Below are 14,499 nucleotides of genomic sequence, written 5' to 3'. Positions count from 1 at the left end.
TAATAACCTAAAAGGTTTTATGTTTTTGCATACATAATATATTTCTAGAGATAAGTTATCCCAAAAGGTAGGGATTTTTCAATGTTTTGTGCAGCTGATTAAAATTTACAAAGAATGTTGCTTGCTCTTCAAAATTAAGTAATTTGCTAATATTTGGGATTTTCTCAGGAATCCTGATACCACCAATATTGAACTTTGACTGTAAATGATAGAACTGTATTTGAATATTTCCTTTTGATAATATCTGAGCTAGTGACATTGTTTTGCTCAATCCTTTCCTGGTATTTTTTTATTCTATTTATTTACTTATTCATTCATTTCTGCATTGTTTATCATAATTGCATGATATAACCAAGATGAGATTGAACTTACAATAGCAGTAGACTTTAAAAAGACAGTTACAATCATAAAACATTAGCAGCAATACTGCATGGAGAAACATGCAGAGGTTTATCAATACTAATGACGGTAGCTATAATAACAAATTAAAAAGCTAAAAATGTGTAACGATCCCCAAATATACATGTAAAACATTTTCAAGATGGAGAATAAATGCATAGGAATAGAGTAGAATAGCCCTTACCTGTTTAAAATAAATGTATAAGTTAAGAGGAATATTACGATGATTATTTCATTTACATACATTGTATCGAAGAGTATAAAACGTCTGTTAGAAGCTAGAACGTTTACGCATATACATCCGTAGAAATAACAATCCCATTGAAAGAATCATGAAAATCATGTCATGACATGAAATTGATTTTTGATTTTTTATGTCAGCTCAGTTGATTTTGTTTGTATTTCTTCTTTTGTTATGAAAAATAAGAGGTTGACACTTGGTGCTCCATGAATCAATGGAAAAGGTCAAGCCATGTTTTACTTTCTGTTTTTATACATACAGGACATTATATTCACTTAATTTTATGAAGATTTTGATGGACTTAGTTGATGAAAATTGGGATAATGTTTTAAGATGTTGATGTTAATGACATTTTTGAAATATATATGTGTAAGGGATGAACATTTCTATTCTCATATATAATTCAATTAAAGAATAAAATACATATTTTGATATAGCACACAATTTGTGAAATGTATTCTTTACTTTTAAATTTAAAATTGGAGAAGCCGGAAGTCCTTGCCATGGAGCATTAATGTTTTGCAATGCATTCTCTTGTTTTAATTGACTTTCGGTCGGTCTGATGTTGTGGCCAAAAGGTAACTATTGGCCACAGGGAAGTGTTTGAAGACATGCTTCATAAGTTCCACTTGTTATGTTCAGTTTTGTTTCAGAGGGCGCTTGTCGTAACCCATACTGTTTGTGGTATAATATATCTCTTTTACACAAGAAGGAAAGCGATGCAATAACTTTTGAATTATATGACTGGGACGCTCTAGATATCTGCACAGAATGATGTAGAATAGGAAATAGAGATGTGAACCTCCTCTTTATGACCTATCTCACTGTTGAGTTGGAGATGCTTTGCCGTGCCTTGTAACGAACGACGATAGCAAAGATCGGGGGGGGGGTCCCCCCCCTGAAAATTAGAAAAAGGGCAAAACAAAAAACGTTTAGCAAATACTGACTAAAGACTGCAACAGTCTTTTAAGCTGTTTTAGGCACTTTTAGACCAATAGAAATGCAAAATTCGCTACGCTCCCTTGCATAATATCCTTCAAAATGTACAAGTAATTTTGTAGAAATTCTGTATTCCATTGGTATCACCCCTCGCATTTCGTCCCGGGGAGGGGGGGTGCCGCCCTAATGGGTCACTTACTACACAAAAATCCCTAAACATGGGTCCCCTTTTTTCAAAATATTCGGGTATTTGCATGACAAACACTAAAAAATTGTGAAAAATGGGCTTTACTTCGAGAAAAATCTGCCAAATGACCCCTAAATGGGTAGGGGTTTCGAGGCTTCAGCAGGACACCCCCGTCCAAATCAAATCTGAGTAACCCCCTGGGATTTCATCCCCCCCCCCCCCGGTCATGAAAAGAAATCACCGCCCCTGCTGTCGACCCAGGGTAAATGGCTCTTGGGAATAGCAGTATTAATACATGTACTTCTGAGGCTATCTTGGGTATAAGACCGTATACAGTGCGAGTCGCGAAACCCTAATTCAACCCTTTTTGTTATTGAAAAGTAAAGGTTTCGTTATTGATTTAAAAATTCTTTCCAACTAAAACTTGGTGCATGATAAATGTACAACTTCAACAGGTACGTCACATTTTCAAGAAAATGGCTGCGCCCATATCATGCTGAAAGGCATCACATTCCCATCATGCCAGGAATATCTTCATTTATATATATCTTGTACATTTTCGTAATGAATATTGTACATCAAAGGGTAGGAATACATCTCATTTTTCAGAATATCTACACTTATTCTTTGGGTTTAGGTTTCCTTTAATCGCAATTATAAATGACACATATTTGTAAAGCTTTGATCCTCCTCATTCTTTTGATGCAACACATTATGATGCATATTTCACGCATGAGTGATTAATTAAAACAATTAAAGAGAGGAAACCAAAAAGTCATTTGGCGGGCATTATCTGAATTTCAAAGAGAAAATAACATTGCTAGCAAGTTCAATTTCGCCCTTTCATATGACACCTCAATCAGGAAAAATGAGTCAGGAATAACAAAGTTCTGTTTGTTTCAAGTAATGCTTGAATTTCCATAATTTGATTAAACGAGTTCGTTTTTACTGGCTGCCTGCCATAGCAACAAAAAAGAGTTGACAAAAGAATTGACTCCTTAAAGAATTGACTTCGTTTCGTTGACGATCAGCCTTGCATCAAGTCTTTTCGTCTTCTTTGTGCATGGCTGATCGTCAAATGCACCAAATGAAAGAGGCGGATCTATAAGCGTTACAAATATGTGTCAATTATTAATTATAATTGTGAATAAGTTATGATAAAACATCGATAATTCTCAGTTTCTTTTTTTTTCTTGGACGCACTGTATGAGCCAGAAAAAAAAGAAACAGCGCCATCTAATCATCACAGATGAATAACTCGAAAAAACAGTATTGCCAGGCGGAATTTATTTTCCCGTTTGGACAGTTTTTTAAAACCCAACAGCAACATTACGCTGAAGCGTTGATCTATTACGTAAGAAACTATTTGCTGAAGAATAGAGGCGACAATCCCGGGGAGGGGTGATGGGGCACAACAAAGTTTCCCTTTTTATAAATCTTCAGATAATAAGTGCCCATTTTCTTTTAATAAGTGTCCCTTCTACCTTCTCATATTTACCCCTATTCTAATCTGATAGGTGCCCCTTCTACTCTTCTAATTTAAATTATGTTAACGTCCAGTAACGAAAGCCTTTCCACAGGTCAGTACACGCAGCTCCAGTTCACAGTAACCATCCATTGTTTTGAGCCAAAGGTCAGTGACTTACAATTTTAAAAAAAAGTTATAGTCGAATGCTTTTGCATAAAACCGGATTGTACGATATTGGGGACTTTTAGATTTGCACGACAGCAACGTGGATTGCTACGATCGACGTCCTTTTAATGCACTGCCTTGAATGGACGTCGCACGTGTCAGTCCACGCAAATCTAAAAGTCCCTATTGACTTTTGATTCACTTTACTACAAAGACACCAATGACGAAAGAATGACACCCTTTTGCGAAAATTGAATATAAATTATCAGAGAAGAAAGGTAAATTGAGCTCCCACTTTAGGAAATGGTCACTTTCTTTCTAGTATAATTTTGGTCCCCTGGCATTTGATAAATAGGTTACTTCCTTATTGTCAATTATGTTATTCTATTGTTAATATTACTATTTTTCAGTGGAGCCTCTCCTTGACGAGTCCAGTCTCGGTTTGTATGAGATTCAATTCAGGTTCTATTACCTCTAAATGTATTGGCTACAGTGGAATACAGCCTTATGTACACTGTTGGCCATAATGGTGGAATAAATTTGTTTACCCCGATTTATGGAAAGATTTTAACAATGATTTATTTCTACTAGATCTAGATAATACATTCTCAGATTTTATTGAATAATAATTGGTGAGTGTTTGTTTTGCGTGACTGCTAAAGCATGTGTATGCTACAATGATAATCAACTAGGGGACCTACGTCCTTAAGTCCTAACTGACAGTGCCCCGACCCCTAAGATAACAAAAATCCTCTATGTGGGCATGCCTTGACCCATAATGCATTGCCCTACAGAGGAATTTTTTATGTTGGGGAACGGGGGAAATGCAAAAAAATTATTGATAATTTATTGCATTTTCTTTGTTTTTTTGTATTTTGGGGGGCGCCGACGTACCCTAGCCCCCGCTGTGTACAGTCATGATTTAATGGCTAAGCAATGGCCTCGTAACTGTGAGGCTCCAGAATAAAAACCGTGTCGATCAGCTATATTAGTGCCCTTTTGTGAGGCATTAATCCTCATACTGTCAGTTATGAATTAAGGACGTAGGTCCCCTAGTTGATTAGCATAGTAGCACACACATGCTTTAGCAGTCCCGCAAAACAAACACTCGCAAATTATTATTCAATAAAATCTGAGATTGTATACTATTATCTAGATCTATTAGGAATAAATCATTGTCAAAATCATCCTATAAATTGGGGTAAAAAAAATTATTCCACCATTATGACCAACAGTGTACATCAGGTTTGAGTGAGCAATGTTACACGGGACGCCCATATTAATATTATATTTATTCATTTATTTATTAATTTATTTGAACATCTTTATTAAGGATAAACATGATCAGCAAAGCTGTTTTCAATTGAAATACAATTTAAAAACACACTACAATGAGTGTATGTAACATTAAAATACATTTTCAAGGTTTGAAAGAGAAAGTGCATGGTACACATGTTTATAAATATTAATACACAGTAGTAAAAAGTACATTTATATCATTTATATGTTATTATAGGACGAGGAAGTAATCCCTCCGTTGCTCAAACGTTTGCCATTTCAATTCTGAAAAAAAGTGACATGTGCGGTTAGAGTAATCAAATTACTTAGTAACTATTCGTGCTGCCTGTTTTTGGAGTTTAAATATTAATTCACTGTTTTTAGCGGAACAACTCCCCAAAACTGAACAAGCGTAATCATTGCCAGGTTGCATAGTTGTCTTACATTAGGTATTCAATAGATTACTATTTACAGTTGAGCTTAGTCTTCTTAATGCATGTACTTCATACGAAAGTAATCGACATAAACGTTTTAACGTGAATACCCCATGTAAGGTGACATTCATCATCAACTCCAAGATATATCTCACATTATGTACTTGTTGTAATATATTTCCATCAATATTAATTTGAGTTCACCCTTATGTTTTGAATTAAGTCGAAATAAGCATGACATTTGTTTTTAAAACATATATTTGTAAACCTTTTTCATGATACAAATTATTAATATCATCAAAACAAGTTTGTAATCTTCTTTCTATTTTAGCAAAATTTGAACCAGAAATATGACATCATCAGCAAATATGTTACAACTTCCACCAGAACCACTTTGAACATTATCATTAATCAAAATCAAGAAACAAATCTGGCCCTAAAACCCCACCTTGCGGAATACACACAGTTAACTTAATTGGTTTAGATTGTCTTTCATGACATCAAACAACCTGCCTTCTATTTGAAAGATAACTTATAAACCATTGAAGCTCATTTCCTTTAACACCATATTGTTAAAGTTACATAAGAGAAATTTATGATCTATTGTATCGAAACATTTAGATATAATTATCTAGACATCAAGCGCCAACCATTACATGATTATTAAGGGCTTCGTACCAGTCATCAACAACCAGGCGCGGATCCAGGATTTCTTAGGGGAGGGGGCCCAACTTTTTTTTTTTTTGCTCCCGAAAATTTGAAAATCGCGCCGGCCGAAAAGTCGCTCAGGGGGGGGGGGGGGGGGGGGGGGGGGGGGGGGGGTAAGCGGACACTTTTTTTTTTTTTTTTGGAGTCCCAAAAAAAAATCGCAACGACTCAACCAGCCGAAAAGTCGCTCAGGGGGGGGGGGGGGGGGGGGGGTAGTGAGCAACAAGATGGAGGCATGTTACAAAAAACAGATTGATTCATGAATACCAATGGGGCCGGGCCTAACATGCGACTATCTCTGAATACAAGTATGAAATCTTGCGCTTAACCAAGTAGGTCCATGGCCTAACTAAATCATACTCATGAGGTCTCATCTAAGTCCAGATTCAATATCTATTAAAACATTTCTTCGCAGCCGGACGGTTGAATAGTAATAGTAATAGTTTTGATGCTGCTTGTAAGTATCGGCTTGCATGGTGATGTAGATATACAGTAGGCTTGCGGATGCACCATGTGAGAGAGAGGGAGGATTGAGGAGTCCTGAAAAGGACTCTCGGTAATCATACGGGAGGATGTGTAATCCTGAAAAGGACTGTTGGTGTAGTCTTAAAAAAGAATGTTGGTTATCTTTCTTAGCGTATAGTTCTAATGAGAACTATAGCGCTTGGAGAGGATGGGTGGCGGAGTGGCTCTACGTTTCGAACAGGTTGACTATCCGTCGTCAGGAGTGATAGTTTTATATATAAACACATTCAAAACTAACTACATGTATATACAAATGTACAGTTACAATGATGAGCCAAGGAATTGAGATGTAAAATAGAAAAACAAAAATTGTTCTCAAATTGTACTTATGCTTCTGTGAATTCCTGCTGAAATATGAATTATACAGGTTCCAGTCTAAAGAAAGTAATTAGTATGGGTTGTAAGAAATTAATATAGAAAAATGACATCATCAGGTTGGTTAATTCTTCGAAGCTAATTTACAATTGAGAAATTTTCGAAGTAAAACAAAGATAATTATCTGACTGAATGTTTATACAAAATATGACGATATCACATTAAAATACCTCCTGATATTTCGACTAAAATCACACCGGAAAATGTCCATAAAGTTTATTAAGTGAAATTGAAGTGCCATTGTTTATAGCATTGAACATTTTATAGCAGTGAACCATTGTTCACGTTTTACAAGCTTTGCTTGTAATGGATCACTCTTTTTCATAATACGTTTTTCATTATGTTTCTTTTCATTAATTCTACGAAGTATGCATTTTCATATCATGTTATACTACGTTTTCATCTTTTTGTTTTATTACTATTATCATTTATATTGTACTGTGCTGAAAACAAATCTAATTTGAACGAAAAAAAAAATATTCTTAGTACATACATACATACATATTGGTATTTATTTAGCGCCTTTACATGAACATGCTCAAGGCGCTTTACATTTCAAAATACAAACATAATACTTATATACTCTCCAAGTGCATTACACTCTAAAAAAAAAAAAAAAAAAAAAATACATCATGATACTGAACTGAACAGATTATTTTCCCAGTTATTATTCACATCGGGTTATACAATTGCAGAAATGAGCTAGTCGCCTTAGAAACTTTCATCTCTTGCTCTCTTTGCTCTTTTATAATTGAATATTAATATATCAGACAGGTATGATAATATGCAGCTACAAACTAGAATTTCGAAGCTGCAAATGTGGTACTCGATTACTCCCTCCTTTTTTTATTGACATTTCTTGTACATACATGTACTAGTTTTTATTCCCGTCAAACTCAATCTGTTGATAATTCTCAATTCCCAGAAATAAAAGATCCTTTGCAAATTCACTCTATTTATCACCTGCAAAAAGCTGTAGAGTTCTTTAGCAGATAACATTTAAAACTAAGTGTAGCTCCAATCCTTTCCAAATAATACATCATGTTCATGGCATAAAGTTGGCCATTTCGCCAATTGTTGTACTTTATATGTTGGTTGTTGTTGTTGTTGTCGAGACGAACGCGCTCTTTGACAGGTGCTTATCCTTTTCAGCGTGAGAACAGCCAGGCTACAAAAGAATACAAATGAAATGATAAAGTGTGAATGTAATACAGTTGGCGTTGAAATGCTTCAAATCATAATATTCTAGGAAGCGTTTCACATTAGTTTGTGGGGAAGGAGTTGTCAACAAATGTTAAAGTTTTTCTCGTAGGAAACTTCAATGTATTTATATGTGATGTTTTCATGTTAATGATATTATAATGTAACCTTCAAACTAATGCTGATCCCTCTAGCTTCATACATGAATATATAGAGAGAGGTCTATAAGATTATGTGCGTGTGTGGGGGCGTCCGTGTGCGTTTGTGTGCATGTGGGTGTATGTACGTGTGTGTATGGGGAGTTTGTGTGTGTGTGAGTGTTTGTATTTAGTTGGTAGTTCTTCCCATTTCCATAAAATGCCTAAAAAGTGGATGATTAAGAAATGTAAGGCAATGCTGAGAAAAGCGTTTATTCTTTAAATTGCGATTCACGGTTCATTAAAAGGGGCATGTCTGTAAACGTGTAACAGCGACTGTCGGATCAAATACCTCAAATGTACAGAAATATTTTAAAGTATTAAAGGTATTGTATCAGAATGTGCATTATCCATAATCTACACAAACAAAACAAGATCTACCTCTTTATTATGGACCCATTTTACGAAGTGGAAAATAAAACTAAAGGCACTCTGGCTGTAAAATCAATCAGAGGGACCTATATGTTGTCATGACAAAGACAAAGACATAGTAGAACGACAGGAATAATCAGGGGGTAGCCGGCGCACCCAGAGGACGTGCACCGCCCTCACAACTATGAGAATACATAAAGTGATAGCCTAAATGATGATAGTACCTGTGCAAGAGTCGAGCGTCTTTCACTGGTCAACTCAATGTCTCTGCCATCAACTACGCGACGCACTCGAAGTTTGAGTTTGGTTCGGATCTGAGTGAAAGTAAAAAAAAGTAATTCCATCGTATAGGCTCAATATCCATGTAGTCATGTAGTTAGAAAATCAGATCCCTAAAGATGGTCGTAGTACATGCGCACCGTTTTTTTATTTTTGTTTTGCTCCAGACAATTTGAAAATCGCGCCGGCCGATAATACGCTCAGTGGGGGGGGGAGGGGGGGGGGGGGGGGGGGGGAGGGGGACCCTGTCACTGTAAACTTGGTGTTAAAAAAGGAAATTTCTTACATTATACACTTCTAAGTTTTCTTTAAATAATGAGCGCGTCTAAAACTTGTCATCAGCCCTGAGTCTCAGTGACTCAGTTGTCATATTTTATGTAAATCAATTTTATTCAGTGCGTATCCTAAAAAAGTTTACCCAACTTTGGTAGCTTCTAATAAAAAAATGTATATCCTGTGTGATCTTTGTGCTGCCGAGGAAGACTGAACAGCAGGCTTTTCGAAAAGTATTGTCAAAATCCTCTTGTACCACGTTTGGGCTAAAGCAATGAATGTGGGTTAAAAGCCGTTATGTGTGTATGTGTTATATCATTCCAAAACATTTGCTCCTTCATTTACAATGACTATTAGGCAGTTGAAGAAAAAAAAGTGTTAACATCAATTCAAACTCAAAGAAATGCTTATACGAGCAAAATTTATGAAATTCTCTTCAAAGTGATGATTAAAATCTTGCCTTTATTCGCATCCCTTATATTATGAAAGTCTGACGTCAATTTCGTTGATATTTATCATCATAAATGTTCTTTCTTGCATTTGGGTTTAGCAATCTTTAAGTTTTGGATCGCTATTCGAGATAAACACCTTATGCTCCTTACACGTGTGAAATGACGCATTAGACAATTAGTGAGCAGAGAGAACTTAGATAATTATCATGAGACAAGAAGAAAGTAGGCTGTTTATAATAATTAAAAGGTTATCCCGTCGATTGAAACAAGGTTCTGTGAAAGCCTAGTTGCATTGCATAATTTTAAACAATGAAACACTGAAGCACGGGGCACAATTTAACTTTTAAAATGATTTAAGACCAACTGTTTATTGATACGCCCTGTATTATATACCATTAGTATTGTTTGAATATTTTGTATATGATTTTGTCAATAGATGCAGAAATATCTGCTAAAAAATAAAAACAATTAGCTTACTTCGTCATTTGCTGCAACTTGAAACACGAGAAGAAGAAACCCCTATGACAAAAAGAGTAAATAAAAATATTTTGTTTTATTTAGTTTACTAACATTTTAAAAAACACTCGCTCATTTTACTCTCTCATAAATCTCTGTAATTTATGAAATGGTGGTCCACGAATGTCATTAATTTTGCAAATAATATCATATTGAAATCAAAATCATGAAATCTGCAAATTGAGGAAAGTTGCAATGGGAAGAGAACGTGCAACAAATTAATGTATCACCCCAGCCCCCCCCCCCCCCCCCCCCCTCATGACGCCAAGACACGCAACTGGAATACAGACTCGGTCTAACACATTTTCATTGAGATGGAGAGAACATAATATGTCATCACTCGCTTGAATCCCCCTCCCCCCTCCGACGCCAAGGTCCAGATACACCACTGGACTAAAGACTCAGTCCAACACAATGTCATGTATTCTTGAATTGATAAAATAAAATATAGGGGATGAAAATTTAATACTGTTACCTGAAGCGAATTGAGAATGGCAAAGATATACTGGAAACTGACGTGAAGATTCACAAAGATTCCAAAAAGCCATGTCAGACCAAGTGTAGGTGCCAAGATAGTGACGGCTCGGAGACTGGACCTGCATAGACGACAAACAGAGAGAGCAAGATTAAAGCCCCACTGTACTACTTGTAGCTACTTGTTTCCTCTATATAGAAAACAATGCCTAAACGGTGACCATTGGTCCCCCATGATCCTCTTTTTCTTATGTTAAATGAGAGCTGAGTTGATGAGATAGCAACCTGTCAGTGACTACTCTGGGTGGTCTAATCCCTCCTGGCCAAACTAGTACAGACAGGCTTTAAAAGGACCATCAAGGCTCTTTTACATTTAAACGTTTAGCTCATCCAAAAAATACAAAGTATGCACATTTGGTTTGACATGCAACTGGCGATAATTTATCGGATATCCCCGATTTTTCAAATCTTACTGCATAAGAAGTTGAATTTACCCATTATGACTGTAATATGAGATCTTTAAAATGAAAAGGAAAGAAATGTATGTCATCCGCTTACGCGTGGAAATCTCTTCCTTTGCCGTACACAATATACATTAAAGTTGTAATGGAGAGAGAACGTGCACTGCCATACCCTTACTCGCAAATTAGGGAAAGCATATTCATACATGTATCACAATTGGCTCGGATATGATTCGGTGAATAAACATATACATATATTTATGTACATGCATATAAATAGGGGCTACCTCTGTATAAAAGCCACCTGTCTATAGTGTCCATCTATTTTGTCTCCCTTGAGAAAGAAATATGTGTCGTAGAACCTGTCTAGAAAAGGTGGCCACTATAGTGGCCACTTGTTCGGCTTCCCTTAATTGGGTAGCCTTAATATGCAGGTTCGACTGCATAAATGTTGATATATATATATATATATATATATATATATGTATATATTTATTTGTATCGCGATCTTATGTATGAATCAAGAAGAAGATCACGCGAATCGTAATCTTGACCAATAAAAGGATACACTCTGAGAGCTACGATCGCGTCATGTGCGTACACAATGTATGTGTGTGTGTGGGAGTGTTTGTGCGTTTGTATGTGTGTGTATGTATGTATGTCATATTCATTCGTACCAAAGCTTATCCATCTCGGATTTATTCTTGAAAGCCTTCACAGATAAGAACGACCGCATCGCCCAAAAGAACGCACTCATGCTGACCTGTTCCAAATCAAGAGATGAAAAGGAGCATAGTTATTTAGTATTATATATGCATAAGTATCTATCCTATAAAATGACAACAATAAACTAACTATGTAGATGTCTTTTAATTCTGCAACCAACTCAGATTAATTTTAATGCACATTTGCGTCTGTTCAGTCACTTTCTAGTGGCAAAATACATGTGGCAAAATAAAGCATAAAAGTTACTGTTTTAATTTAAAACAAACCGGGAAATCAATATTAAACATTGTTCGTATTATGACGAGATAAGCGTTTAATTTTTTTTTTACAGTTTTAAGGTTAAGCAAAGCTTGAAAAGAGCAGAATTCTAAATTCCATTGCAATGCTTTCTGACTATTAATTGTCATGCAAGATTTGTCAAGATTTAGGATTATGCATTTGATTTTCTAATTTTGTTTGCGTTTTGTAAATGTAAACACAAACCACAAGAATGGCGATGACAGGACCGATAAATGCCCAGACGCCTCCCTCCTCTGTGGACAACCAGCAGCTGAAAAAAAGAGAGACAGAAAGAAGATGTTATTCTGGTCAGTGGCGTAGCTAAGAGGGGGCACGGGGTAATAAAATAAAATGGCGGAAAAGGACGAATAAAGGGAAATAATTGAAAAGCGGAAGGTGGAGGGAACGTGGAGGGAACGTGAAATGATGGCCACATGACTAACTCTCACCTCCATTCCCTAATTCATAGTCTAGCTGATTCGCATTTCATCCGTAAGATTGATTGTTGATGCCCCCCCCCCCCCCATAATTGAGGTGCCCCTCAATATCTGGACCCTTGAGACGCCATTGATTCTGGTAAAGTATTCCCCATTTCTATTTTGCTTTAAATAGTTACATGTAGATCCTTCACTGGGTTTTTTATATTGAATTATACAAATCCATTTCGCAAGCTCTTTCCTTATATGGGTAAAAAGCGCGCCAAAATTTGCTCCTCAATTTAGGATAAGGACCGCTTAAACAATGATAAAAACACTTAAAAACACCAGTTTAGCCAATATAAATGTAAAACAAGCCAAGCTTATATTCACTCAATGTTATATATCGTGAATGATTTTTGTTTCTCTGTTTCTTCATATATTACTCTTAGAGGGAATAATTTGTATCAGATCCAACTAGACTTTCAAATACAGATGGGATATGACAAAACATTTTAATGTATGTAATTTAGTTTGTATGCTAGCAATGAAAAAAAATGATTTAAAAAAGGACATTCTCACTAGGATCCACTTGTATACAATCCACTCTTAATAGCGGCTGTCAGTCCAACAATCACTGCAGGAAGTCCTAAAGACATGAAGAAGAAAACAAATGGAAAACCAATTATTTGTTTGTATTTGTACTTGGATTTGAAGATCTGTTTAAGCCATAGTTACGAGCAAGAGAGAAAGGGTAGTTTAACGTAATTGTATTTCTGTTTGTATACGTAATTTTACATGTTCAAGCAACGGTTATACAGTCTTATCAATACCTGGGGCACTGCAATTATGATTATTATTCCCCCACACGGCCAGATATCCATTTAATCCATCTGGGGGGAGAGGGAATGTGGGTATAATAGCACCTCGTCCGGGAATGTAAACACCTAGGATCGAACCCGATAATACATTTGCTCCTGCAACAAATGATCTGTGTTTTATTTTGGCAAAGGTATATGGGGTTATAGCCTTAAGGTTTTAATCATTTTAGGTTAGGTTAAGGGTAAGGATGGGGTTTTAGGTGAGGTGGTAATAGTGGTGTGTCCACGGTTGAAGTTAAGAAGTGGGTAAGTGTAGGAAATTTATGCTGAGCAATTGCCGCAGGAGAAAATGGTGTGTAACCTCGACCAAGGAACTCTCAAAGGCCTTCACCAATACATCACAATGTCCCTACAAATGCTATAGGAGTAACGTGATGGTTTCCCTGCAAAGCTCACCCCATCCAAAGAGGGCATAATGCCTCTTTTTCATTCGAACTTTAGAGAGCATCTGGTATCCTAGTTGCAGGAGAATGTAGATACCCTGACCTAGCATCCAACAGAAGACAGACAGGAACGCAAAATGGGTGAATCCAGCCACAAGACCGCACAGTACCTGATAAAGATTCAATAAGATATAATCATACCACTTTTTTACCTCCATGCTTATTTCTGATCTGACATGGACAGGGCTCTGTGTCATAAAATCTATGATCAATAACAACTGTCACATTTCAATAACAAATTAATGAAATGCAATTATATTAATCCAGTATCTCTTAAAGGTGTAGACCAGTTTTGGAAACGCCCCCCCCCCCCCCCTCTTAAAAAAATGAAATGGAAGTTGATACGTGATGATACAAATTTTGCCTGGAAACCGCCTACTAATTGATATATTTGGTAAATAATTATATCTATCCGGACTGGATGGATATCGTGTTGTCCCATATACATCTTTCTGTGTACAGTGCTTGTAACTTTCCCAAGACTATGTCAAGTTTCTTATCATTTTGATGATTTTAGAACCTTGCAGTACATACCAATACTTATATGCTAGATGATCAACCTTTTCTGATCGATTCCACAACGTTTCTTTCACAATGCAATCGCATGACCAAAACTGGTTTATACCTTCAACAGTTTTCTGGTTATTTTGACTGACTTGTAGTTGATTTAAAATTAAAAAAAAATCACAAAACAGGGCAAAGGTTTTACTTCCACCTGACAACAGTACCTGACATAATCTATTCCCTGGAATGCACTATGTGATGGTAATGGTTACCAGTGCTAAAGTGATAATGTGATTTTCTTTTTTTT

At 36.2% G+C, this 14,499-nt stretch overlaps 1 protein-coding gene across 1 annotated transcript; it reads right to left on the bottom strand.

Annotated features, from left to right (window-relative positions):
- Positions 1-9,960: 9,960 nt before the first annotated feature.
- On the bottom strand, positions 9,961-13,846 carry LOC115924336 (adhesion G-protein coupled receptor D1-like). The gene is made up of 7 exons (XM_030986477.1): positions 13,841-13,846; positions 13,642-13,798; positions 12,965-13,013; positions 12,153-12,219; positions 11,621-11,706; positions 10,484-10,604; positions 9,961-10,011 (listed from the first exon to the last, which is right to left on the bottom strand). Exons 1-7 carry the CDS (start codon positions 13,844-13,846, stop codon positions 9,961-9,963), a joined length of 537 nt encoding a protein of 178 aa, XP_030842337.1.
- Positions 13,847-14,499: the final 653 nt, after the last annotated feature.

Source organism: Strongylocentrotus purpuratus, unplaced genomic scaffold (genome assembly GCF_000002235.5).
Source record: "Strongylocentrotus purpuratus isolate Spur 01 unplaced genomic scaffold, Spur_5.0 spur5_scaffold_15, whole genome shotgun sequence".
Taxonomy (NCBI): Eukaryota; Metazoa; Echinodermata; class Echinoidea; order Camarodonta; family Strongylocentrotidae; genus Strongylocentrotus; species Strongylocentrotus purpuratus.
The sequence above is the reverse complement of the archived record's forward strand: the minus strand, read 5'-3'. Positions and strand labels throughout refer to the sequence as shown.

Bases quoted from the DNA above. Each gene is read 5' to 3' on its own strand.
- LOC115924336 (XM_030986477.1), bottom strand. The intron at 10,605-11,620 runs GTACGAATGAAT...TCGTCTATGCAG, and splicing joins TCCGAGATGGATAAGCTTTG to GTCCAGTCTCCGAGCCGTCA. The intron at 10,012-10,483 runs GTAACAGTATTA...TTTTTGTCATAG, and splicing joins CCATTCTCAATTCGCTTCAG to GGGTTTCTTCTTCTCGTGTT.